This window comes from Leuciscus leuciscus, assembly GCF_965113295.1.
Source record: "Leuciscus leuciscus genome assembly, chromosome: 13".
In the NCBI taxonomy this organism is placed as follows: Eukaryota; Metazoa; Chordata; class Actinopteri; order Cypriniformes; family Leuciscidae; genus Leuciscus; species Leuciscus leuciscus.
In genome coordinates, this window is record NC_138737.1 from 20,402,584 (window position 1) to 20,429,889 (window position 27,306).

General features: G+C 39.0%; 1 protein-coding gene across 1 annotated transcript; it reads left to right on the forward strand.

The window, feature by feature from the left end:
- LOC309512467 (zinc-alpha-2-glycoprotein-like) lies at positions 1-24,203 on the forward strand. Its single transcript, XM_082188079.1, has 7 exons — positions 1-532; positions 13,429-13,674; positions 14,408-14,692; positions 22,228-22,518; positions 23,506-23,637; positions 23,746-23,793; positions 23,998-24,203. The coding sequence occupies exons 1-7, from the start codon at positions 481-483 to the stop codon at positions 24,018-24,020; spliced, it is 1,077 nt and encodes a 358-aa protein (XP_082044205.1). The 5' UTR covers positions 1-480; the 3' UTR covers positions 24,021-24,203.
- The last annotated feature ends 3,103 nt before the right edge of the window (positions 24,204-27,306 follow it).

A 27,306-nucleotide genomic window follows, 5' to 3' on the forward strand; every position in this document is an offset into this window, starting at 1 on the left:
CAACATGGGTGGCATGTGATGTTTACTCCCTTTCTTGCTAGCCCTGGCACAGCAGACACATCAGCTCTGGGCTATAAATCCAGTTCCCTTTCGAAAGGGAACTCGCACTGCGTCGATTGATGCTTTGGGGAACGCCTCAGGCATGACAGGTGTCTGAAACTACTATCGAATCACAGCAATCCTATTGACCGGCGACAGCCCATGACAAGCCCTGCACAAGGGTTAATATCAAACCTATCGAGACTTATCGAACACCATATTTTCTTTACTGCGATCATAATATTCTCAGTTTATTCATTTGAACCCTGCCGACACAGAGACGTTGTTCGTTTTTTTAACAAAGGCTGGAAAGACCGGTAAGGCCAGCAAAGAATTTCAGACATAAGTTCAAGGCTCACTCGGTGATTTTTAGTTAAGGCTGTAACCCTCAACAATGAGATCATACATGAGCTAAAGTGCGGGGATTGATTTTTTGAGAGAATGCAGACTCTTGTGTTTCTTTTGTCCTATTTGACACGTCTTGTTAAAGCAGGTAAGTCTGTTTACGTCTATTCTTTTGCTTGTGATTGTGATGTGCACATTAGCTCCCCAATTGCATACTATTCTTGGGCACTTATGGGCTATCAATTCTCCTGCCTCTAGCTAAATTCCATAAAATAATGGGTTTCATATTGCAGTTAAATCAAATGAACGGTTCAGTTCTATTTTTATTTACTATTAACTGTTTCAATATATTCAGCATGTTCTATTTAATCTAAATTGGTCAATTTATAGACAAATAGATTTTTATTATATATATATATATATATATAACCTGTGAAATATCTGTTACTAAGATTTGTTTGACACTCATTTGGCAGGTTTCACAAACAAGGCTCAAGCTAGTCCCAGACTAAAATGCATGTTTGAGCTGTCTGAACTGAAAGCAACTTGCACTGACAAATCTTAAAATATGTCAGGGCCATTGTTTTGTCTCAAGAGCACACCAGTAATGTTTTTATTTTTTCTACAGCACATTGGACTACTTGCACTGAGCTTCGTGATGCACTTCTGTTTGGAAATAGTACATCTAATTTATTTCCGGTTATGTTTACTTTCAATGTACTTTGGTCTATGAGTTGAACAAACGCCACCTAAAATGAGTGTCTGCAATAAGATTTAAAAATTTCGAAATTTTTATTAACAGGAGAAGGGATGTGCTGATGTTTACTGGGCGCAGAATTTTCCAAAATCATCGGAACATGAAGTTTTAATCCAACCCAAGGCGATCTGAGAAAGCTGCCGCTGTTAAAAATGCGCCATAATTTCACCAAAGGGTGTCAGTGTTCGTCAGTGTTGGGGTAGTTACTCAAAAAAAGTAATTAGTTACTAGTTACTAGTTACTTCTGTAAATTGTAATGAGATTACTTTACTAGTTACTGCATTTGAAAAGTAACTTCACTACTTATTACTTTACTTTCCCATTTCTTAATTTACCCTGTAGATACGGACAAAAATCATAGCCCTATCATCACTTAGCCTGTCCGCATAGTGTTTATAAATGTAGCCTATACAAAATGGCATGTAAAACCATATGAAAGAACAATATCCATGTCTGCACAAAGAAATATGCCTCACTGTAAAATCCACAGACAACAGGATAAAGGACAAATGTCTGCGGTGGTAGACACATAATCAGGGCTGGACTGGGACAAAAAAAAATCGGCCCTGGCATTTTGGCCATAATAATAATAGCACACTAATATGCATATATTGTAAAACAAATGCACTGAAAAATAAAGGAAACTTTCATAATTAGTTTTGTACTAATTTCTATACTTGAAAGAGATATAAGCACATGATCTTTTATTTTGATGGAAAACATGGTTTACAAACGCGTCTCATTAAATTTATAGTAAATTACGGTCAGGGCCGGTTCTAGACATTAGGAGGCCCTAGGCAAAATTCATGTTGGAGGCCCCCCACCCACAATAAAAAAACACTTGAAACAAATATGATTCCTAACCTTTTTATTTATACAACATTTAATTTTAAAAGCAGTATATTTTTACTTACACAGTACATAAGTTTGGACACATTACTATTTTTAATGTTTTTGAAAGAAGTCTCTTATGCTCATCAAGCCTGGATTTATTTGATCAAAAATACAGAAAAATAATATAGTGAAATATTATTAAAATTTAAAATAATGGTTTTCTATTTTACTATACTTTATATTTCTGTGATGCAAAGCTGAATTTAGTGTCACATGATCCTTCAGAAAACTTTATAATATTCTGATTTATTATCAAATGTTAGAAATGGTGCTTAAAGGAGAAGTTCACTTTTAAAATGAAAATTCTGTCATCATATACTCACCCTCATGTTGTTTCAAACCTGTATGAATTTCTTTCTTCTGCTGAACAGAAAGGAAGATATTTAGAAGAATGTCAGTAACCAGACAGTTTTTGGGTCCCATTGACTTCCATAGTAGGTAGTATATTTTTTCCTACTATGGAAGTCAATGGGACCCAAAAACTGTCTGGTTACTGACATTCTTCTAAATATCTTCCTTTGTGTTCAGCAGAAGAAAGAAATTCATACAGGTTTGAAACAACATGAGGGTGAGTATATGATGACAGAATTTTCATTTTAAAAGTGAACTTCTCCTTTAATATTTATTTTATAACCTGTGATACTTTTTTTCAGGATTTTTGATTATTAAAAAGTTGTTTTTAAAAAGTCTTCACTATCACTTTTTATATATTTAACACATCCTTGCTGAATATTCCTGTTTTTTTCTGTATTTTTGATCAAATAAATGCAGGCTTGTACAGCATAATAATAAACTTCTTTCAAAAACATTAAAAATAGTAATGGGTCCAGACTTTTACCGGTACTGTATGTACATATTAATCAAACTTGATCTAAGGTAATCTCTTTTTTGTTTAATGAAGATGTTATTGTTGTTGTTGTTATTTTGCTGTTTTATTCAATTTATTCACAGTTCCAGAATCCCACTTCAGTAGATGAGCATAAGTGCTTTTATATTGTATTGCTACCTTAAATATGCTATACACAAATCAAGTGGAAGAGAAAGACACGATCGCTACTGAGCAGAAAAAAATATATAAACTGATATTATTGGCGTAATGTCAGGGTATAATCTAATCATCAGCAGAATTTAGAAGATATACCCATAGATATGAGATCCTTTATTTGAAACATTTAAAAATGTTGTAGTGTGTTGGCTTTTTAACTTAGAATACGTCTTGTCTTTTAATTTTGTAGCTTTTTTACTAGTCAGCTCCCGACGCGATGTTATTCATTGTACGCGCAAATTCAAAGCGTCGCGTCTGGGCACGTTAATGACGCTCGCGCTCTTTTAAACTCGTAATAAAGCGGTGAATGATTTTTCCAGAAATGACGCTGATCTACAGTACAAGTTTATATTTAGAATACATTGCAATCACTCCAAAATAGATGACGACAACTCACACACCTGCATCACGAGCTGTGCTTCTTTGTATGCTTATGCTTTTGCCTCGCAGCACCTGATGGATGCGTTCGTTACACATACTTTCAGAAGCCGGCACCCGCTTTGTAACGGACACATTAATTGGTTTAACTGCAGTAATGTAACAGTCTATGGTTAAGATAAACATCGTCACTATTTTTAGTTAATTAATAATTATTGAAATAAATTGTAGATAGGACATTTGTAAAAAAAAAATCTTTTTTTTTTTTTTTTTTTTCCTCTGTCTGGGCCCCATCCCGCCAATCGGGCCCTAGGCACGTGCCTAGTTTGCCTTTGCGTTAATCCGGCTCTGATTACGGTAATCGTCAACTATGCAGATGTGGAAATAATGTGTTACTGGGTAATGGGTTCCTACACTCATGACATCCCATACACAAAATAAATATATTTGAAATATATTTTCAGAGTATATTTTGGAATATATGCAAATATTTGAAATTGGCCCAATAAATATATTTCACACTTAACATCATATATTTTTGTTATATTTCAGAATATATTTCAATGTATTTGGAATATATGCCACATATATTTTGACACTTTTGGGGACCCATACAGAAAAAAAGTACATTGAAATATATTCTGAAATATAACAAAAATATATGATGTGATATAATATGGTGTGAAATATATTTATTGGGCCAATTTCAAATATTTGCATATATTCCAAAATATACTCTGAAAATATATTTAAAATGTATTTATTTTGTGTATGGGATAGCCTAAGTGTTTTGAAAGTAACTGTTAGTTCTGCTTACCGCAGGCTCTACACTTTCTCATGTCTGTCCTGATCCTCATCATCAGCCACGGGAGCTGATGAAGGTCCTGCTGCTGCAGAAAACATTTTGACACAGTTTACAGTGTCTGCTTGAAGGGTCTGTGTCTATTTTTCACGCTAATTTTCTCTGCACATTCCTTGCGTTTCTTCTCCATCTCTCAGACTATTTTGACAGATACACACTGAAACACTTGTACGCTCGCTCAAAGCCCAAAGGGGGAGGTGTTTAAAGATGTGATTGGACCAGCCCAGTGTCAATCAAGAAAAAATCCAATGGGCCAAGGTGTTTCATGGGCCGGTCAGCTATCAGGAAAAAAAAAAACTGACGAATACTTTTTTTAACTAATGCATTACACCGGCACGCACTTACTTAACCCAGCGCCGCCAATTAAGCAAAACGAATGGGCCGCCGATGTACGAGTTTTATGGTCCGTTAAAAAAAAAAAAAAAAAAATTTGAGATGTCGACCCAAAAGGCACGTCAGCCCACTGGGAATCTCCCGGTAGTCCCGATGGCCAGTACTTGCTGCCTGAGCATATAAAGTGCATTTCACGCGAATATTTTGGTCCTTTCGAGCAATAAACTGAAAGAAATGTGAATATCGCCACTGGCCGAAACCCCCTGTCCGTCTCCTCCGTCTCCATTTCCCGCTCCCCTTCGCACCAGCAGCTACGTCACTCAAATCGATCTCTATGACAACGGTGCCGCGCGCGCACACACACACACACACACACAGACAGACATGCACGCAGCACAAACAGATCAGAGCTTTACACGCAGGCAAACACGAATTGGGTAACGCAGGAAAACGCGTTCCTATAGTCTAGTAAAGTAGTGTAGTTACCGATATTTTTAGTGTAATGCGTTACTTTATTTCGTTACCCAAAAAAGTAATATCGTTACTGTAATCCGTTACTTTGTAACTCGTTACCCCCAACACTGGTGTTCGTCTATTAACCGTGACGCTGAAGTGTATGAGAACAGATGAATAACATCAGTACGAACCACGAACATTTATTTATTTGGATTAATTATTTGAATCATTCTGTGTCACTTTTCAATGTCAATCTTTTTACTATTTACATGTTTATGCCCAAAATGCTTAATGACTTAGGAATGCTTCCAGAAGTGTGCAGACCCGTGCCCAAGATACTTGACGCTGGGTGACACACACGAACAGTGTGTTTTTTGTCTGGGGGAAGAGCGCGCACAGGCAGTTCTTGAGGTAGCTGCCTGTGCAAACCGCTCTCGTTTGGCCCTCTTCTCGGGTGAAGAGGGTTCAGCGTCTGGACCTCGTGGTTCAGGTCCAGCTCGTGCTGAGGCAGAGTGGCGATGTGCATTATGTGGTTCCAACAGGGGCGTAGCTAGAGGATCTAATACTTTAGATCGGACTAAACCATTCATAGGGAGGTAAGAGAATACTTGGAAAAAATATTTAACCAAATTTCATGTTTTTGTGGTTTTCATTTAAATCCAATGCATACAACTAATATAAATATTAGAATTATTCATACAACAGGGGCCTAAATAGTATAACTGCTGGATTTTGTGGGGCCCTCTGGGCAGTGGGGGCTCCTATAATTGTCACCACCTTTCACCCCACTAGCGACGTCCCTGGGTTCCAAGATGGAGCTCGCCGATCGCCTTGAGAGGGTCGATCCTCTCAATCCTCTCAGACGATACGGCGGCTGACGAGGGTGAGCTGCCGGGTTTATACTGAGACCAAGAGGGCATGGAAAAAAACATATTCTGCCCATATCCACCGACATCAGCGGGCTAGTTTCGCTGATGTTGAGGGGATAGGAGAACATGGGCATGTGTCGATGCCGCCCATCGACGAGTCGTTTGTGAACTATCCGGCGTCTGGGCGGGCATCGACACTGAAAGCTCCAACCCTGCCATCCAAACCGTTGAAAGCAACATCGCGTTTGAATGGCAGAGCATTCACGGCAGCGGGTCAGGCCAGTGCTGCCCTGCACACCATGGCAGTGTTGCAGGCATACCAGGCCGATCTGCTGGGGTATCTCGACCAGGGGGCAGGGATGTCCCCTGATGCAGTTGCTGAGCTGCGCCACACCACAGATCTTGCTCTTCGGGCCACTAAGCAAACTGCTGCCGCGATCATCGGGGAGAAAGAGAAAGGCTTTCTCCTCGATTCGCCAGTTTCGCGCTCTAAGCTTTCCGGCACCTCCGTGGAGGCAGTGGTTGGAAAGTTCAGAGAGGCGAAGGTGCGCTCAGCTGTATTTAGTACCTGTATACCGCTGAGATCCGCGTCCACACCCAGACAAGCGGGAGGGCCTGGCCGAGGACCGTAGACAGGGCCAGAGAGCCAGCGTCGCCTCTCGTGCGCCCCCTCCCTGGAGGAGTAGGTCGCAGAAGAGGCAGGACTCCCGCAAGAAGAGGGATCTGAGGGAGGCGATCCAGCACAAACGCACACAGCGTCGGTGACGGATCACCTCCTCTGAGGTCGTGATTATATCTTAGCCCTCTCCTCTCTTCCCTGACTCCCCAGGCGCTTCTAACATCAGGCCTGAGGCTGGGCCCATGATGAGAACAATGTTCTGATGGCCTGCCTCGGCTTGGTTAGTGAGAGTGCCTCTTTCAGGCATGTAAAGGTGGTAGACCCCCCATGTTCATAAAGAACTGTCTGGTGAGTCTTCACTTCGCATGCCGCAGGTGAGCTGAGTTGGTCTTCTTTAAGAGCAATTTTTGTGTGCAATTAACACTAAAATATATCTCTCTACAGACCTTCGTTCCCTGTGTAGAGTTATGAGGTCATGTCATTGGCATAAGGTAAGGTAATTTTTGTTATTAGGGCCCTGAAGTTCCCCTGCTAGGTGGCTAGAATGATAGAGAGAAGCACCAGTTGTATGGGCTTCATTTATGAGAATGTGATGGCTTTCCTTTTTCATATTCAAGATAAAACGAGGTGTGCCATCCCTCATTCTACACTGAACAAAATTATAAACGCTACACTTTTTTTTTGCCCCCATTTTTCATGAGCTGAACTCAAAGATATAAGACTTTTTCTGTTTATACAAAAGGCCTATTTCTCTCAAATATTGTTCACAAATCTGTCTAAATCTGTGTTAGTGAGCACTTCTCCTTTGCCGAGATAATCCATCCACCTCACAGGTGTGGCATATCAAGATGCTGTTTAGACAGCATGATTATTGCACAGGTGTGCCTTAGGCTGGCCACAATAAAAGGCCACTCTAAAATGTGCAGTTTTATCACACAGCACAATGCCACAGATGTCGCAAGTTTTGAGGGAGTGTGCAATTGACATGCTGACTGCAGGAATGTCCACCAGAGTTGTTGCCAATGAATTGAATGTTCATTTCTCTACCATAAGCCGTCTCCAAAGGCATTTCAGAGAATTTGGCAGTACATCCAACCAGCCTCACAACCACAGACCACGTGTAACCACACCAGCCCAGGTCCAGCATCTTCAACTCCAAGATCGTCTGAGCCACCGATTGCAACAATCGGTTTGCATAACCAAAGAATTTCCGCCTCAGGGAAGCTCATCTGCATGCTCGTCGTCCTCATCGGGGTCTCGACCTGACTGCAGTTCATCGTCTTAACCGACTTGAGTGGGCAAATGCTCACATTCGATGGCGTCTGGCACTTTGGAGAGGTATTCTCTTCACGGATGAATCACGGTTTTCACTGTACAGGTCAGATGGCAGACAGTGTGTATGGCGTTGTGTGGGTGAGCGGTTTGCTGATGTCAACGTTGTGGATCGAGTGGTCCATGGTGGCAGTGGGGTTATGGTATGGACAGGCATATGTTATGGACAACGAACACAGGTGCATTTTATTGATGGCATTTTGAATGCACAGAGATACCGTGATGAGATCCTGAGGCCCATTGTTGTGCCATTCATCCACGACCATCACCTCATGTTGCAGCATGATAATGCACGGCCCCATGTTGCAAGGATCTGTACACAATTCCTGGAAGCTGAAAACATACCAGTTCTTGCATGGCCAGCATACTCACCGGACATGTCACCCATTGAGCATGTTTGGGATGCTCTAGATCGGCGTATACGACAGCTGTTCCAGGTCCTGCCAATATCCAGCAACTTCGCACAGCCATTGAAGAGAAGTGGACCAACATTCTACAGGCCACAATCAACAACCTGATCAACTATGCGAAGGAATTGTGTTGCATTGCTTGAGGCAAATGGTGGTCACACCAGATACTGACTGGTTTTCGGACCCCTCTGGACTCCCCCAATACAGTAAAACTGCACATTTTAGAGTAGCCTTTTATTGTGGCCAGCCTAAGGCACACCTGTGCAATAATCATGCTATCTAAACAGCATCTTGATATGCCACACCTGTGAGGTGGATGGATTATCTCGGCAAAGGAGAAGTGCTCACTAACACAGATTTAGACAGATTTGTGAGCAATATTTGAGAGAAATAGGCCTTTTGTGTACATAGAAAAAATCTTAGATCTTTGAGTTCAGCTCATGAAAAATGGTGGCAAAAACAAGTGTTGCGTTTATAATTTTGTTCAGTGCAGTTGTAAACTATGTTAATAGCTTAGGCTTCCTCTCATGATGAGAGCGTTTCTGAGGCCGTCGCTCATTCATATGAATGGATAATTAGCGGAGAGCTAAGTGGCAGAACATCATTGTAGAAAAGAATGGAAATGTTTAAGCTGCCTCTTGTTTTTCTAAGATACATCTGTGTTAGCCCTCGGGCTGTTAGCCACCTCAGGGTAGAGTAGTTCGTCTCCTCTCCAAAAAAAAAAAGTTTGTTTTTTGGAGTGTAGACTGACGCTGGAGCTTCAGATAGATCTTATGTTTTTGGTCCTGAGTACATCGCCCCCTTGAGCTCTGTTTAGGTTTTCATATAGACATTTAGGTTTTTTGCAGCCCCTCATATGAGAAATCTTTCTCTTGATCTATGTTTACATTTACATTTACATTTAGTCATTTAGCAGACGCCCTTATCCAAAGCGACTTACAAATTATAAGTCGGCTGGGGCGCCTCGGTACCTGGCCTAGGCTATACTAGGGATAGTGGAGGCGTTCTGCTAAAGCATTTCTGCCTCTGGCCCTTCACTACGTGAATGTAGACTTTTAGCATCCCTATGTGACAGCCTCCTCCCTTGGGAGTCATTAGGCCAAGGCCCGCCCCCTTTCTGCATTCTGGGGTGAGAAGAGTAATGCAGGTTGGTGCAGAGGCATGATTGATAAAGACCTATGGTTAGGCCCTCAATAAGGCCTCCCCGGTACAATGGGTCTGTCATAATGACCCGGTACACATAATGTAAGTGTCTAAAATGCATGAGCACAGTTCAGTTGAATGGAAAATAAAAAATGCATTTAATGCTGTTGAGCTGAATTTACTAAACTGTTTGCTGAATAAAAACGTGCTGTTTATTTGTCAGTCAGATGCTTGTGAAAGTTGTGTTCATTACTATAGCAACAGACTCCAGGCGCATTCATTCCAAATCATGGCAGGTACAGATAAAAAGTTCTCGATTTCATCATTTTAAAATAACGAGGAACAGATTGTTTTTCTAAAATAAAGTGCAGCAATATTATGCTTTGCAATGTAGTGAAGAAAATGAAAGCTTCTCACACACCTATTGCAGTGTTATTAAGTTATCATACAACTGCATGACCAGGTGTTTCTGCAACTTCGGGCACTTTTGACTATCCCAATTTTAAAAAGATCAACCTCTATGAATTTCAATTTTAACCATCACAGTCTGTAATACATATAGAGATTTACACAAAATAGAATGTAGTCGTTAAGATTTTAATCTGGAACATGTTTATTTTTTATGTTTTTCGGGTCATCTTCTTAAAAAGTGTCCTTACCGTAATGTTACAATAACGTTCATTTTATAAATTTTTCTTTAGTAATTTCTATAATTTTTTTTACATATTTAAATAGCTTTTTCAAATTTGATGCAGTTTTGTAAATACTGATATAAAAAAAAATACAAAATAGGGAATTTCATGTTTTTTTCTATGCCATGTAAAAAATGTACAGTAACCTTAGATGTCAATTGTTTCCATACACACAAAAGATAACATAATTAACTTTTTATGACAGATGTTGCAATTTCAATGTGTTAATCATCTCAACTTAAGTGTAAAAATATTTTTTTTGCAAATCAAAATGTGAAAAAAAATGAAAATAGAGGAGTGCTGCGGTAATGACATCTTGAGTCGGTAAGGACAAAATTTTATTTTTAATGTAAAAAATGGCATGTTTATATATATATACTAATAAATATACAAATATATACTTCAGTACTAATAATATACTGAATATTTGTCATTTAATATACAGTACACCTTGAATTTGTCTCTACCGCAACACAAGGTCTTTACCGCAACACCTAAATTTGCTAGCGACATTTTTGCTAATATTTTAGCTAATTGGCAGCAATCAAGGCCTACCACATTAGTTTTGAATCTTAACATCTTAATATACATGAATTCAACAGTAAAATACATTTATTTTTAAAATGTAGATAAATACACAATTATTAAGCTGAATGGTAAGGACGCACAATAAATACTAGAGCAGAAAAGATGATGTTTACCTTATTTTTTTGTTATCTTGTGAGTGAGGTAGTGTGGTGGTCCAGTCTGTCAGCAATGTGCTCAAGTGATAGTTTCTGTTTCCATAGAAACTAGACTTGTTTGTGTTCGATAAAATTTCATAATAAAAGCTTTTTTTCATTGTTGCGGTAAGGACTCAAAAGTGTGGGACAGGGACATTTAGTTAAAAAAATCATAAAAATGATCAGTAAATAATCCACGGGTGTGGGACATGAGCAAAAATGGTGTTTGGACCTATAAATGCTTCATAATTTTACATTAAATCATATTATTTATTCATAATTATTTATGTCAAGGTGTGTATTGACACTACGTTTATATTTATGAAACATCAAATGACAAATTTTTACATAAATCTAAAATTTCACTCCTGGGACTTAAAAGTGCCCGTAGTTGCAGAATGTATCAATAACGATCCTGATACATCCTTTTCATTTTCTTTCTCAGACTTTTGTGATAATAAATAATCAAAATGATAAATAAATAATTTAGTCTAATTCATCGTTCATTCCTCTACCTGAAGACCTGACCCTGCTGTGGATAATCAATCAATTAATTTTTGGAAATATTGTGGGGTCGTTCGCGTTAGCCTAAAGACCAGCTTAATTTACCAAATCAATAATTTGAGGGACATTGCAAGTTGCAGGCTAATGTCCCTTCTGTGCATTATAATGAAGGCTTTGTGAAACTGCACAGCTTTTCCTGTTTTTTAAATGACATACTCCTTCCTACAACAACTACGAACACATTTTCTATCATGTATGCCTATTAAAGACGATGGAGCCAATCAGAGTAAATTGCAGCCAATCAGATCTGCAGGCTGCAGCCAGGTTCCTTTCCGGAATTACTGCTTGGGCTTGACTTTTGTGAACAGTAAACCCCGCCTCCTTTGATTTGATTGACCATCTCAAACATTTTGACATGGACAAGTGCTGTCGCTACAGCACTGAGCAAGAACACGCTAAATAGGTTAATCATTTTGAGTCATCTGGGCTGAATTATACGTAAATGTAGACCTACTATTATTCTTTATATAGGACTATATTTACAACGGGCCAGCCCACCGGGAAAACTCCTGGTACTCCAGATCGCTGGTCCACCCCTGGATGGAACCTAATCCATACATAATGCATATGTAAAGTACAATCTGTAAGAAATATAGCAAATATAATAATTTGCTGACATATTAGTTACTAGGCTTGAATATGTGCAATTGAGTAACTTTGTGGATTCTAAGGCCGTGAAGAAATGCAGAAAAGAAAGTGTCTCTTCATCCAATTCTTGAAAGCTGTCTCAGCAGATCAGCCAGGTAGAAATTGGAAGCTCAGTCAACCGCAGATTCAGCTGTCCTGGGAAGTAGATTAGTGTTGTTCCTATAATTTGCTAATTATATTATATTACACTGAGTAATGCTTTGAAAATGACCACATTTTTGAAGGACTCTTAAGAGACTGAAATGGATATTTTTCCTCTTTGACGTCACAGTTCAGGATAGTCATTAATGGAGGCAGCATATGAAGGCAACAAGGTGTGATTGGAGACTTAGGCTATATTAATGCTACAAACAGGCCTGGGATTTTGATGAGTGTGCTGTCGTGTTGTTAAGACACATTTTTTCTGCGGTTGCAGAGCTTGTGACATCTGATGCATACTTACGGGGAGGAACATGAGGTACATGATTTGTGTACTTCGTCCACCACTGATACTCAAATTTAAATGAAAGTCCTTTGCACATTAGGCACAACAAATAGGCTAAATGATTTATAATAAGGCCTACCCTTCTATTTCTCATTACAGTTAAAACATTGATTTTTTCACATTACAGAACTGCGAATTGGGGGTGGGGGCCCAAAATGAGCAGGTCTAATAGAGGGCATTAGCGCTGCCCCTTTTTCAGCGGCGCTGGTTCCTGAAGTATTTTTTTCCTATGAGTGTTTTTAGCTACGAGGTGAATCGCAACATTACAATTTGATTTGAAACAAAAAAGTATTTGAAAATCGGGGCAAAAATACAAAGGTACAAGACAGTTTTAGCGAGGGAAAGATAATCAAATAAAACATTATGGAGAAACATAAAACTACTCATTTACAAATGTTGATTATATATAAAAATATATGTAAAATATGCAAAATATGCATATACAAACATTTTGTGAGCAGTGCTTCATGGGAGTGGGCAGAGCTAACAAGATCTTTTAGCACGTCGCTTTTTGTACAACATCATGGGTAACAGTTTTTCACCAGGAATTCTGCTGTTAAACCGTTATTAACCATAAATAAGCTGAAATAATGCAGGCTGAGGTCTTCAGCAGAAGCAAATACCATTGATTAACAATCTCGTAGCTCACAGTATCTGTCTATAAAGGTTTATAAGTTGCCTTTCAAAATGAGTTTCCATATGGATATATGTTGAGTTTTTACTTCTGAAACCTGACTGTAGCATTCTATTCATCATAGTTTAGCAAAGTTAAGAATCTGTCTGCTAGTCAGAAGATGTCTTAATTGGCAGTGTTATCCTTGTCCATGTTCCCACAGGTTCTCACTCACTGATGGTTTTCGCCACATATATTGTTGGACAGACACAGTTTCCTGAGTTCACTGTTGTGCTGATGTTAGATGATGTGCAAGTGGTGTATTATGACTCAATATCATGGAAAGCTGTCCACCACAGTCAAAGTAATTCAAATGATGACAATGATGGTGGTGATATATTTAAAGATATTTATGACATCATGAAAGATCGAACATTTTATCTTAAGGAACACCAAAATTGCACAGATGGTAAGTCCAAGCCTAAATTTTGGTATTACCAGCAATCACCTTTATGTGCTTGTATTGCAGCATATTTGTTATTTCAAAAACAAAAAAAAAGTTAAGCATACTCTAATTTCTGACAACACATATTAGTTTAGCTTCTGATAAATGTTAGGTAACAATATGATTGAAGAAGCAACATCCCAACTAACAAGGAGCTTTGTCAGAACTTTGGCTAATGTTCTGACAAGGTTCTCTCAAAGTTATGAACAAATGTTCTTCCAGTAACTTCAATATAATGTTCATTCAGAGTTATCTGGTCTTTAATAATGTTCTCAAAATGTTAACACAAAAACATTATTTATACATTGTGAATGGAATGTTTTTTTTTTCTGAAACTTTTAGTTGGACGTTCTTCTAACATTTTTTAAATGATACTAAGTTCTTGAATGTTCAGAGTGCATTTATAAGTAATTTTCCCATAATGTTCACAGAATGATAAAACAAAATGTTTCCTAACATTTGCATAATTAATAATGTTTTTTTTTTCTTTTAATGAAAACTGAACTGGACATTTTGAACATTCAGAGAACATTCAGAAATGACGTTTTCATAACAATGGTAACAATAGGAAAAAATTCCTTGAACATATTTTTGTTAGCTGGGAGATTCTATTCTATATTCATAAAAAGTGTCACTGTATTATCTTAATGTCAGTGAAGGCTAATCTGTTGTTACATTTTTCCCCATCCATTTTAAGGTTTACATGTTTATCAGAAACGTGTTGGATGTGAATTGCTTGACAATGATCAGCCAGGTTTATTTCTGTCATGGGATGCTTTCAATGGACAAACTACTGAAGCGTTTACCTTTTCTGTGGTAAATAGAACAATGCAAATTGATTTACCATGGATGAGAATAAAAGGCATGGGTCAGATGGAATGGCTTCAAGTGAAGGGTCTGTATGAACATGTTTATCATCCTGTTTGCATGAAAACTTTGCGGAAATACCTGGAAAAAGAAAAGAACACTGTGATGCGAAAAGGTGAGTCAGAATCAAGGTGCATTCACACCAAGGCACTATATTCTTCTGTTTATTGTAAGCACACACTGTAGTTTTGTCGTTTGCTGCTTTAAATGCTTAAAGACCCACTCCGATGAAAATCATGTTTTTCTAGGTGTTAACATGTTCTTGTGGTATTTTTCTGATGTTAGAGACATATCTTGAGAAAAATAAGCTCAAAGTTGTATTTCTGCATTCAAATGGCTGTGAATCAGTAGCAGACGCTAAAATGACGGCTAAAATAGACTGGAGTTGTGACGTAGTAACTCCACTGGGCGGGGCCACAAGCTCATACTCCCCTCCGCCCCGCCCGCTCAGGTTCTGAGGAGTAGAGAAGACGATGGCGGATCAATACCTATGTGCGGTAGCGGGTTGCAATGCTAAGAGGAGAGATATTGGTATTAGCTTTCATGCTTTACCAAAACATGTTGCTGTGAGAGATGAATGGATTACGTTCCAGGGTTCCAGACTGCTACCATTTTTTGAGAATGTGCGAGTTAAAATTTTATGTGGCCGCATTTGTGCGAATGCATGGTCATGTACTACTCAGTTAAATTCACGCATTAATTTTCCTGCATTGAACTTGTTTTAGCGCCCGCCAAAGTGAATTTTTGTCCCGCCAAAGTCTTATTTGATCGGTGAGTAATGTAGATGAACTGCTGCGCTTGTTTAAATGAAAGAACGAGCAGAGAGAGAGAGACCCGGACGCGCGCGCGCACTCTCTGTCTTCGGAGCCAGGCGAAAGTGTAGACTTCATCGTCTCCAAACTAAGCGCTGTCTTGCTCTCTCTCCCTCGCACATATTAATCAAAATAAATCGACACGGCGGTAAAAGGTCGGAAGACTAAAGTTTCATGTGGAGCATTCGGAGATTTTTTTTTCTTTTTCTGAATTGCCGCTGGGTGTGAATTGTGCTAAATAAGTTGCCTTATCTTCTCTGAAAAGCGTTCCGGACATTCAGCTGACATAAAACAACACTTTAATTAAACGAAAAAAACTATCCAGTGATGAAATGTTTTCTGTGTTGACAGAAAGAAAGAAAGACAGAAAGAGGCTGTTGCTGCCTATGTATCTCGCTTCAGCCAACGGCTCCGCCCACAACGCAGAGGCGAATTGCTAATGAGCTACTGCCGCTTTGCTGAAGCGAAGTCCCAGAAAACGGCACAGGTTTTGTGATTTTGGCTAAAAACGGCATAATCATCATTTAAAGACAACTGAGAATGTTTAAAAATAGCTCAAAATATGACCGGAGTGGGACTTTAAACTCTTTAAAGCAGGATGGATTCTGATTGGCTGTCAAGGTTTTTAGCATTCATCAGGAAAATTGTTCCCTATCGATATGGTTCACTTATTGCATCGTTAGACGCTATGGGGAAAACTCATTTTTCTCAGAATATTGAAGCCTTTTATTGAACAATGCAGTGCAACTGCACAAGCTATAACAGTGCAGGGATCTGCACAAGCTTATTGGCTTAGCAGTTGGAACTGCATTAACCTATGGCGATGCGGTGTATCTGTGCAAACCAATAGGTGCGCATCCCGCCGAATTGAGCGCAGAGCCCGCCAGATTGGGCGGGGTATCTGCCAATAAAGCTAGCCCGCTCGCCATAGGATTCAGATTTTATCCTCCTTCTGCGACGATCTTCACATTGCGTTGATTCTCCTGCAAGAAAGCCTTCTCACTGTCGGACAAAGCCCTAAGTAGCGGAACGAGCTGAATCCTTGCTCTACAAACAAGCAGACTTCAGCGGCAGGCATACGGTGGATATATTCGGGAGGGCAGAGGTCGACCTCTTCGACCCATGAATGGCCCAGCCTCCCCCTTGCCTTTACGCACTGCTCCTTTAGGTCATTAAACGGATCAGAGATGGCAGACGCACAGTCATTCTGGTGGCCCCTCTCTGGCGGACCCAACCTTGGTTCCCCAAGTTGATACAGCTGCTAGCAACGTCCCCATGGCCAATTCCCCTGAGGAAAGACCTTCTTTCACCAGACGAAGGGGACGATTTGGCACCCCCAACCCGAGTTGTGGGCCCTCCATGGATGGCCCCTCAACGGGAACTTACGGATCTCCCAGCAAGAGTCCTAAACACTATCTCTGAGGCTAGAGCCCCATCCACAAGACGCATCTCTGAGGATGCGTCTGGTACTGGTAGCACTGGTAGCTGGTAGCACTGGTACTACTCGACCTCAGTTCTGCATTTGACACTGTCGATCATAACATACTTCTTGACAGGCTGGAAAACTGGGTGGGGCTATCTGGGATAGTCCTAAAATGGTTTAGGTCATACTTAGATGGGAGAGGTTATTATGTTAGTATAGGAGACCATAAGTCTGAGTGGACATCCATGACATGCGGAGTCCCTCAAGGCTCAATCCTTGCGCCACTCCTGTTCAACCTGTATATGCTCCCAATGAGCCAAATAATGAGAAATAACCAAATTGCTTACCACAGCTATGCAGACGACACACAGCTGTACTTAGCCCTATCGCCTAACGATTACAGCCCCATTGACTCCTTGTGCCGATGCATTGACGAAGTCAACAGTTGGATGTGTCAAAACTTTCTTCAATTAAACAAAGACAAAACTGAAGTTATTGCGTTTGGAAACAAAGATGAAGTTCTCAAGGTGAACGCATACCTTCACTCTAGGGGTCAAACAACTAAACATCAAGTCAGGAATCTTGGTGTGACACTAGAGTCAGACCTTAGTTTCAGTAGTCATGTCAAAGCAATAACTAAATCAGCATACTATCATCTGAAAAATATTGCAAGAATTAGATGCTTTGTTTCCAGGCAAGACTTAGAGAAACTTGTGCATGCTTTCATCACCAGCAGGGTGGATTATTGTAATGGACTCCTCACTGGCCTTCCCAAAAAGACCATAAGACAGTTGCAGCGCATACAGAACGCTGCCGCTAGGATTCTGAGCAGAACCAGAAAATATGAACATATCACACCAGTCCTCAGGTCTTTACACTGGCTCCCAGTTAAATTTAGGATTGATTTTAAAGTACTATTACTGGTATATAAATCATTCAATGGCCTAGGACCTCAATACATTGCAGATATGCTCACTGAATATAAACCCAACAGATCACTCAGATCATTAGGATCATATCAGCTAGAAATACCAAGGGTTCACTCTAAACATGGTGAGTCTGCTTTTAGCTATTATGCCAGCCACAGCTGGAACCAGCTTCCAGAAGAGATCAGATGTGCTCCTACAGTGATCACATTCAAATCCAGACTCAAAACACTTCTGTTTAGCTGTGCATTTACTGAATGAGCACTGTGCCGCTGTTCGTCCGACTGTTTGTACTGTACTGTATTTTATTTTATTTTTCTAAACTGTTTTAATTATCCTTATTTCTTTTAATTATTTTAATTTCTCCTATGTCAGCAGGGCATTTAGCCCGAAACTGTAAATGCCCACTCAGAAGGTAAAAGAAAGTGATAATGTGAAAGTGACGTGTATTAATGTGGGTTTGAAAGTAGAACAGTGTTTAAATGACGATATTAAAGTTTTCGTCTGAGAAAGAATGTGAACGCAGTGCTAAAGAAAGTGAAAAGAACGTGTGAGTAAATGAGGGAGAAAAGAAAGTTAAAGGAAAGTTGATAGATGGAAGTCGAGAAAGAATGTGAACGCAGTGCTAAAGAAAGTGAAAAGAACATGTGAGTAAATGAGGGAGAAAAGAAAGTTAAAGGAAAGTTGATAGATGGAAGTCGTAAGAAGATTGAAGGTTAAAAGAAGGAAAGATTTAAGTCTTAAGGGAATCCTTTGAAGGAAAGATCTATAATAATATAATTTTTTTATTTTTAAAAGTACTGTATTTTATTTAATTTTTCTAAACTGTTTTAATTATTCTTATTTCTTTTTATTATTTTAATTTCTTCTATGTAAAGCACTTTGAATTGCCATTGTGTATGAAATGTGCTATATAAATAAACTTGCCTTGCCTTGCCTTGCCTTGCATCTCTGCCCTTAAGTGGTCTGTTTTCTCTGACTGGTGTACAGTCCGAAAAGAAGACCTGACTTCCTGTGACACCGCTGGTATTGTCTTTTCTGCAAAAGCTGTTGGATGCGGACCGCACCCCATCCATGCTCAAAGTCTATGTGCTGGCTATAGCAGCATACCATGCTCCTGTGGCCTTCCAATCTCTAGGCAGGAACAACCTGATTGTTCGCTTTCTAAAAGGGGCCAGGAGGCTCCCATTCTATGGCAGAAGGATACCCTTACTATCCCCACATGGGACCTGTCGACGGCTCTAAGGGCCATCAAATGACCCCCTTAAAGCCGCTACAGTTGGAGCTATGGCCTCTCTCGCATAAGAGCGCCCTCCTGCTAACTCTAACATCGGTCAAGCGAGTGGGCGACCTGCAAGCGCTTTCCGTAAGCGCATCCTGCCTTGAGGTTTTGGCCTAACGACTGTAAGGTCATCCTCAAGCCAAGACATGGCTATGTGCTTAAAATGCTCTCTACTCTGTTCAGAGCACATGTCTTTTCACTGTCTGCTCTTCCCAATGCGGGCCCTAAGAGTATATACTGAGTGCTCTGCCCAGTTCAGATAGTCAGAGCAGCCCTTATGTGCTCCGGAGGCCACAACAAAGGGCATCCGGTCACGAAGCAGAGATTATCCCGCTGGATAGTGGACACCATCATATTGGCCTATGCTTCAATGGGCCATCAATGCCCCCATCGGTGTGAGGGCACACTCCACCAGAGGCATGGCCTCTTCCTGGGCGTGGTCCAGTGGTGTATCTATTGGCAACATCTGCGCGGTAGCCGGCTGGTCCTCATCGTCCACCTTCGCCAGGTTTTATGATTTGGATGTTCCTGCACTGCAAACACGAGTCCTCTCTATCAGCTGGAGTTGACCTCTGAGCGAGCTCAACCCGAGGATATCTCCCTGGAGGCTCCGGCCCATGGCTTGAGCCCCTTTCTGTCGGGCAAGTTCCCGCCCTTGTTTAGCCCTATTGCCCTCAAGGCCCTCATGTTCAAGTGTCTTAGGCTGGGGTCTCAGAACATTTGTCGTTCTGCCTTATAGTACGACTTAGGGCTGGGACAACGCGCCGACGTCATCGATGACGTCGACGCAAAAAATACGTAGACGCAAAATATGCGCGTCGATTCGTCAGACCCAAAACAAAGATGGCGGCGCCGGAGAGTAGTAGCAACTCTTCTTATACTGTCTATGGTAGCAACACGAGTGGCTCCTCAGACTTAAGAAGTGCAAGGCGGCACGCACTCGTTCCTCTGAGAGTGACTGAGAGTACTTCTTGCAAGGCTCGAAATTGCGCATATGACAGGGCGCATATATAAGTACGAGAGAGAGAGCCCCGGCCGCGCGCGCGCACTCACCGTCTTCAAACAACACGAGCGCTGTCTTGCTCTCTCTCCCTCGTGCATATTAATCAAAATCATTAGACACGATAGAAAAAGGGCGGAAGACCAAAGTTTCACATGGAGCATTCTGAGATTTTTTTTTCTCCTGAATTACCGTGGAGTGTGAATTGTGCTATAAACTGCCGGGATAATCACACAACGCGTGCCGTAGGCTACAGGTCCACTAATGTCACGTCCGATTCGCGAACTAATGACTCATTTGAACCGATTCAATGATTGGTTAAAACAACTGATCTGCCCAACACTGAACTCACGAGACGTCTGAATCGGTGTATAACAAATCGGTAACACTTTACAATAATGTTCCATTTATTAAATTCTAGTTAACTACTTTAGTTTTTTTAGTTTTTTTTTTTTAAAGGTGAGAGGCAGAGTGTATTACTATACGTTGTTGTTATTTTTATGTGAATGAAGAATTAAAAGATGCACTTTTTTCAGTAAGCTAGGACTATGTGTTTTCAACAAATGTTCAATTCTGTTGGTTCAGGAAGGACGCCATGACAGGCTGCTGTTAATTTTTATTTATTTTTTGTTGGAAAAGCACTCTCTGTGTTAGCTTAAAGCCCTCAAGTTTACATTGGTTACTGTATTCTTTCAATTGCTCTAAACAAGTATTTTGGGTGACCTTTTTATTTTTTTATTGAATGCTAGACATCAATTTGTTGTTATTTTTATCTGAAAGAAGAATTACAAGATGCACTTTTTTTCAGTAAGCTAGGCCTATGTGTTTAAGGCTTCAAGGTTTTATTGAATGCTACCTCTGACTAAGAATGCATTACTTTGCACTTGTATAGTCTTTTATTTTGGAATTTTAATAGCAATAAACATATATTGCAATGTTAAGAAATTCATGGTTTTTTTTCATTCAGATATGTAAATCAACATGTGTAAATTGCTATTAGACAATAAATGGGTAGATAATCGATAATCGAATCGAATCGAAATCGAATCGGACTGACAAATGAATCGTTAGATTAATCGATGCATCGGAAAAATAATCGCTAGATTAATCGTTTAAAAAATAATCGTTTATCCCAGCCCTAGTACGACTTGATTGGACTAGTTCCCCATAGCTTCTAACGATGCAATACAAGTGAACCGTATTGATAGGGAACTTACTCGGTTACTCACGTAACTTCGGTTCCCTAAGATAATGGAAAAGAGTATTGCGTGGTTGGCCGTGCTATTATGCTTGAAGACTAGGCGATCGTCACCTCAGTCGCATTAATCCGAATCCTATGGCAAGCAGGCTAGCTTTTTAGGCCGATGCCCTGGGCTCTGCGCTCGATTCGGCGTGATGCACACCCTTTGGTTTGTGTAGATACGCAGCATCGCCATAGGTATGTGCAATTCATACTGCTCAGCCAATAAATTTGTGCACTTTTATGGCTTGTGCAGTTGCACTGCGTTATTCAATAAAAGGCTTCAATATCTGGAGAAAAAGGAGTTATATAGCAAATAACCGAGTTCGTTCTGAAAAGGATTCAGACGATATTGTTTCTCTGTGCTGTTATCATTATAGTTGTGGTGTGGACTCTGCTATTCTTTTATATTTAGAACGATTTTTATAACTTTATCATTATAGTTATCGTCCTTGGTGTGAACTGGCCTTTAGTTTTATTAAAAATAATAGTTCACCCCAAATTTGGATTCTAGAAGTTGATCAGATTGTTTCAGTTTATTCTTTTCTGTACACTCAAAGTACAGACAAATAAGATATGAGAGCTATTGTTAAGGGCAGGAGTTTCAGTGAATATATTCTTCAGTTACTGTAGCCTATGTTTTGACAATACAGACTTGGATTATAGCACAAGAGATGTATATGGTCTATTTGATTTTTAGTTTTTTTGTTGTTGTTTTTTTGTTGTCTTTATTAGAGTTTGACAGGCCATCAAATTTTTCATTCTAAGTTTAAATAATTATTTAAAATATAATTTGAGAATATGACCATAAAGTAAAAAAAAAGCAGGACTGACCATAAAGACTAAATGTTTGGGATGGTTCAAAATAAATCATATTACCTTATGCATAAATGGCTGATGCATTGAATCCAACAGTAGGCCTATTGTGACTAATACTATCCACTATTTTTAACATTCCTTTCAAAAGTGAAACCCAGAGTCAGAATCCTGAAGATGAAACTCCCGGACTCTCAAGGGCTTCATATCAGCTGTCTGGCCACTGGTTTTTACCCCCGTCACATTAACCTGACCCTGTTCAGAGATGGTCATCCTGTGGATGATGATCAGATCAGAGGAGGAGAGATTTTGCCCAATGGAGACGGAACTTACCAGATGAGGAAGATTTTTGTGATCAGCGCAGAAGAACTACGTGAAGGACGAAAATACAACTGCACAGCAAATTACCTCAACCTGGACAACAAACTAGACATTATGTTTGGTAAAGATATAGCCTATATATATGTATTCTTGAATACATGGACAATGGACCCATTTCCCATTTTCAAGGTTCTCAGAAGCGCAAGTCGTAATAGTTCGGTAAACTTCTATAGTGTTGAATGGGAGATGACAGCAAATATGATTTTGGTATTCCCATTTGCTCTAATATCAAAAGAAATAATCCATGATACTGTTTCCATGACTTTCCAAAAGAGGGAAAAATATAGAGATCTTGATTACAGCCGTCAGAAGAGAATGATGTGAAATTTGCTGTCAGTCCTCAGTCGTTGTATTAGAAACACCCTTGCAGCAGTATAAATAAGTTTTTTTTTGCAATTTACTGGTAATTTAACAGAAAGTATAGCATTAAAAATGTATGTAAAAAAAAAAAATTCAAACATGCAAAACTTTATTAGATTTCATATGTTGATAACTCTGGAAATGCATTATCACAGTCTGTGAAAAGGGTCTATATGCTGGTCTTTTATAGTGCCCCATTATGCTTTTTCAAATATTACCTTTCATGCAGTGTGTAAAATAGCTGTTTGTGAATGTAAAAGGTGTGCACATTTTTAAAGATCAAAGTGCACAGTAAAAAAAGTTATTGTCTTAATTAATTCTGAACTGCTGAAAAAAGTCGTGCCATCTGACCAATCAGAGCAGAGTAGGCTAGCGGAAATGAGGAGTTTAGAGAGACTGAATCTTCAAACTAGCCGTTTTTAGACGCAAATGAGGTGATGTGCAATGTATTATGAGAAAATTAAATTGTGTTTTGACCTTGGATGCATGTAAGCCTATTGTAGGAGACCTCTAAAACAAAATTAGGAACCTATAAAATCGCATAATAGGGGCACTTATACAAAGCATCTCACTTTGTTTCAGCTGTAACAGTGGCAATCTGTTGTTGTTTTTTTCATATGTGTAAAAATATACATCTTAATAGTTTAAATATTTGTTTAACTGACTGATTTCCTTGGTTTTACCACAGATGAGGATCTGGAAATATCGGACTTTGGTTCCTCTGCTCTGTTTGTAGTTATTAGTGTGCTGGTGTTAATGTGTGTGGCTGTTCTCATCATTACTGCACTCATCATATGGAGGAAGAAGACATGTGCTGCTGGTAAATGTTTGCATTCTTAATGTGTTTAAAGAAAAGCAATCTAGTAAAGTTTATTACATCTGAGGCACAAAAAAAAAAGTTCACCTTTATGGTATAAATCTTTTTCAGGATTAGGCTCCAGTACTTCACATCAAAGTGAATATTCACTTGCTTCAAGTAAGTTCCTTAGAGTTTAACAGAAATGCATAAAAAAAAAAAAACTTACCATAAAACATATATATATATATATATATATATATATATATATATATATATATATATATATATATATATATATTTTACTTTTCATATTTAGCAACAAAATAATTCAAAATTGCAGCATAATATTCTAACTTTCCAAAATGTTTCTTTTCTTTTCAGCTTCAGAGCAAGAAAACACATGAAATATGAGCCCATTTTATGGCCCCAAATTATATTAGTTATAGAATTTCCTGCTATTTCACATTTAGGCCTTACTTGCAATTGTGGGTTATGCTACTACAACGACAACCATCCCCAAGATGATTAAAACCCAGAGAATGTAATGTTATATAATACTAAAGGCTTTATGATATTAATGAATGCATTGTACAGTAAAAGACCTGGGTGTTATACTCGATTGCAACCTGTCTTTTGAAAATCATATTTCATATGTTACAAAAACAGCATTTTTCCACCTTAGAAACATTGCTAAGCTACGTAATATGCTATCAGTTTCTGATGGAGAAAAGTTAGTTCAGGCATTCATGACCTCGAGACTGGATTACTGTAATGCTTTACTAGCTGGTTGTCCTGCATCCTCAATAAACAAGCTACAGTTAGTCCAAAATGCCGCCGCTAGAGTTCTTACTAGATCAAGAAAATATGATCATATAACACCGATTTTATCATCACTGCATTGGTTACCTATAAAGTTCCGTATTAATTATAAGGTATTGCTACTGACTTATAAAGCCCTAAACGGCTTAGCTCCAGTCTATTTAACGGATCTTTTATCACCCTATAATCCATCGCGCTCTTTAAGATCACTAAATTCAAGGCTTTTGGTCATACCTAGGATATCCAGAACCACCAAAGGAGGGAGAGCATTCTCACATTTGGCTCCAAAACTCTGGAATAGTCTTCCTGATACTGTTCGTTGCTCAGACTCGCTCTCCCAGTTTAAAACTAGATTAAAGTCGCATCTCTTCAGCCAGGCATTCATATAATCCTACAGTTCAAACTACAATCCGGCCTCTAGCTCATAAATGCCAGAGGAGAACTGGCCCCCGACTGAGCCTGGGTTCTCCCAAGGTTTTTTTTTTCTCCATTAGGTCACCTGATGGAGTTTTAGGACACCATTAGGTCACTTGATGAAGTTTTTCGGTTCCTTGCCACTGTTGCCTTTGGCTTGCTCAGTTGGGGATATTTTGGGGATATTTAATTTAATTTTATCAATCAATAAATTCCTCTTGAAACAAACTTTGTTGTATTATTTTAATTTAATACTGTGAAGCTGCTTTGATACAATCTGTATTGTGAAAAGCGCTATACAAATAAACTTGACTTGACTTGACTTCCGTTTAGAGGATTCCGCTATTATTATTATTTATTTTTTTTTTTTTATTAAAAGTTTATATTTGTTACATGAATTTTGTTGGTTACCGGTTTGCACCCTGATCAAGCTGACGATCGCATCAATTGGCACCAGCGATCCAGAAAAGCGGACCCTGCCACTATGAGGGATAAACGCTAAAGAAAAAGAATAATAATTTTGTTGGTTTCAATATCAATTTAAAGGTGGAAAAAAGAACCTTTTCTTAGGTTCATTTTGTACATCTCAAGAGCCAATCATTTTAACAGTGTGTAAACCTGTTAGCCACTGTATTTGTAGACAAGTAAGCATAACTAATGGCAAAGATTAAATTTTCCTTAAAATCATATTGATTTAAAGGTATAGCGGAGGATGTTTTACTTCCTGGTGGGTAGTCTAAACTATTGGTCCTCCTAATTGTCAATCATTCTGGTGAATCAATCAAACTTTTCAAAAAGTGGAGAGGGCGGGTCTTATCTAAAATTTGGAAAGATCCTCCGCTATACCTTTAAGGTTTCATGGGATGCCCAGTGAACAGTATAGAGGCTAGTTATTAACATTTTCATGCCTTTACCTCTGTCTGTATCTATTTTATTCCAATAATAAAATATGATATGGTTTGCCTTTTCATTTGTTCTCATGCTAATGACAGTGCTATGCTAATGTGTTTTACTCTGCTCTCTAATTGATCTGGAAGGCAACCATAGCAAATTTTAATAAATGTGTTTAATTTTAGGTTTTATTTTTATTTTATTCTCTTGCTATGGCCAACTAGTACTGACTAAAAACCATTTCAGAATCATAACATTTCCTTCTGGCTGTTTGGCATAGGTGTCTAAATGAGAAACCTATTTCACTATCACCATTGGCATCCTGTTTTTCACTGCCAAAGGACTGCAACTTTGAGACTTGACTCTGAAGCAAGGGTCTTTAATCAGTGTCTCTTTTACTTAAATTTTTCTCTAAACAATTATGAAATATTTATTATGTATAATGGAGGCAGTAACATGAGAAGTGCTCCAACGCAAAATGCTCTTTACTTAATTTTTTTTAGGAAACCCATTGCCTTAAAATGATCAAGTGAATAAAACAGAAAAAAATAAGTTATTTGATGAATTAAATTAATTAAATTGCAATTACTTAAAAATGTCAATCTACTTAACTTAAAACTAACAAGTTTTTCTGAGTTCTGTCTACTTAAATTGAGGAAACCTGCTGCCTTGAAAAAATTAAGTAACCACAACTTATCATATGTGTAGTGTACTTATAATTCACTTGTGAGTCGTGACTGATTTGGTATAATCTCATTTTATTAATTTCTTCAAGTCTTCCCAAAATTTGTAGGCTACTAATACAATTCTTTAAAAAATACAAAATAGTTCAAAACAACATTGCATTCCTGTACTTCAATAAACTGCACCACAAAAAAAACTCTTCTCTGAGAGATAACATTTTAAATTGTCAATATGTAATTACTTTCAATTTCAATATATTCAGAAAAGCAAAAAAATTCAATATACTATAGGCTACTTAATATTCAAAACTACAACAGAAAGCAATAAATTCACAATAAATTCAAACTGTCGATAAAATACATAGATACGGGTCACCTTCTAAACAAATTGAAATGTGTTCCTCATTCCTGCAGGGTAGTCTATTCGGTTGTTAAGTCGTGACGTAACCACTCTCCGATAATACTCTTTCCGGGTCCAAAGTCCAGGTCCTCTCTACCTACCTACCGCTTTCGCGAGTGTTTTGGTTATTATTGAGTGTTTTTACAATGCTGCCGCAGTGCTGTGTCCCGTGTCGGGAGCTAACTCACTTCAACCTCGTAAATCTTCTTTTTCATTGATGCCTGGACTCTACCCTTAATTATGCCACCTGGGTGATGAGCTACACTAACCACTCTGTTGGTGTTAAAGGAATTTAAACCCTTTTTGACCGCCAAGGGTGCCTCACTAAGAAGGACGTGATCGTAAATAAATGTACAGGTTCCACCATTGTTATTTCTGGACGAGAGGAGCGCTTGGACCCGGAAAAGGCTAAACGTCACGCGTGACGTCAGACTTAACAATCGGATAGGGACGTCCCGCGTGACGTCACGCCATTTGGAGCAG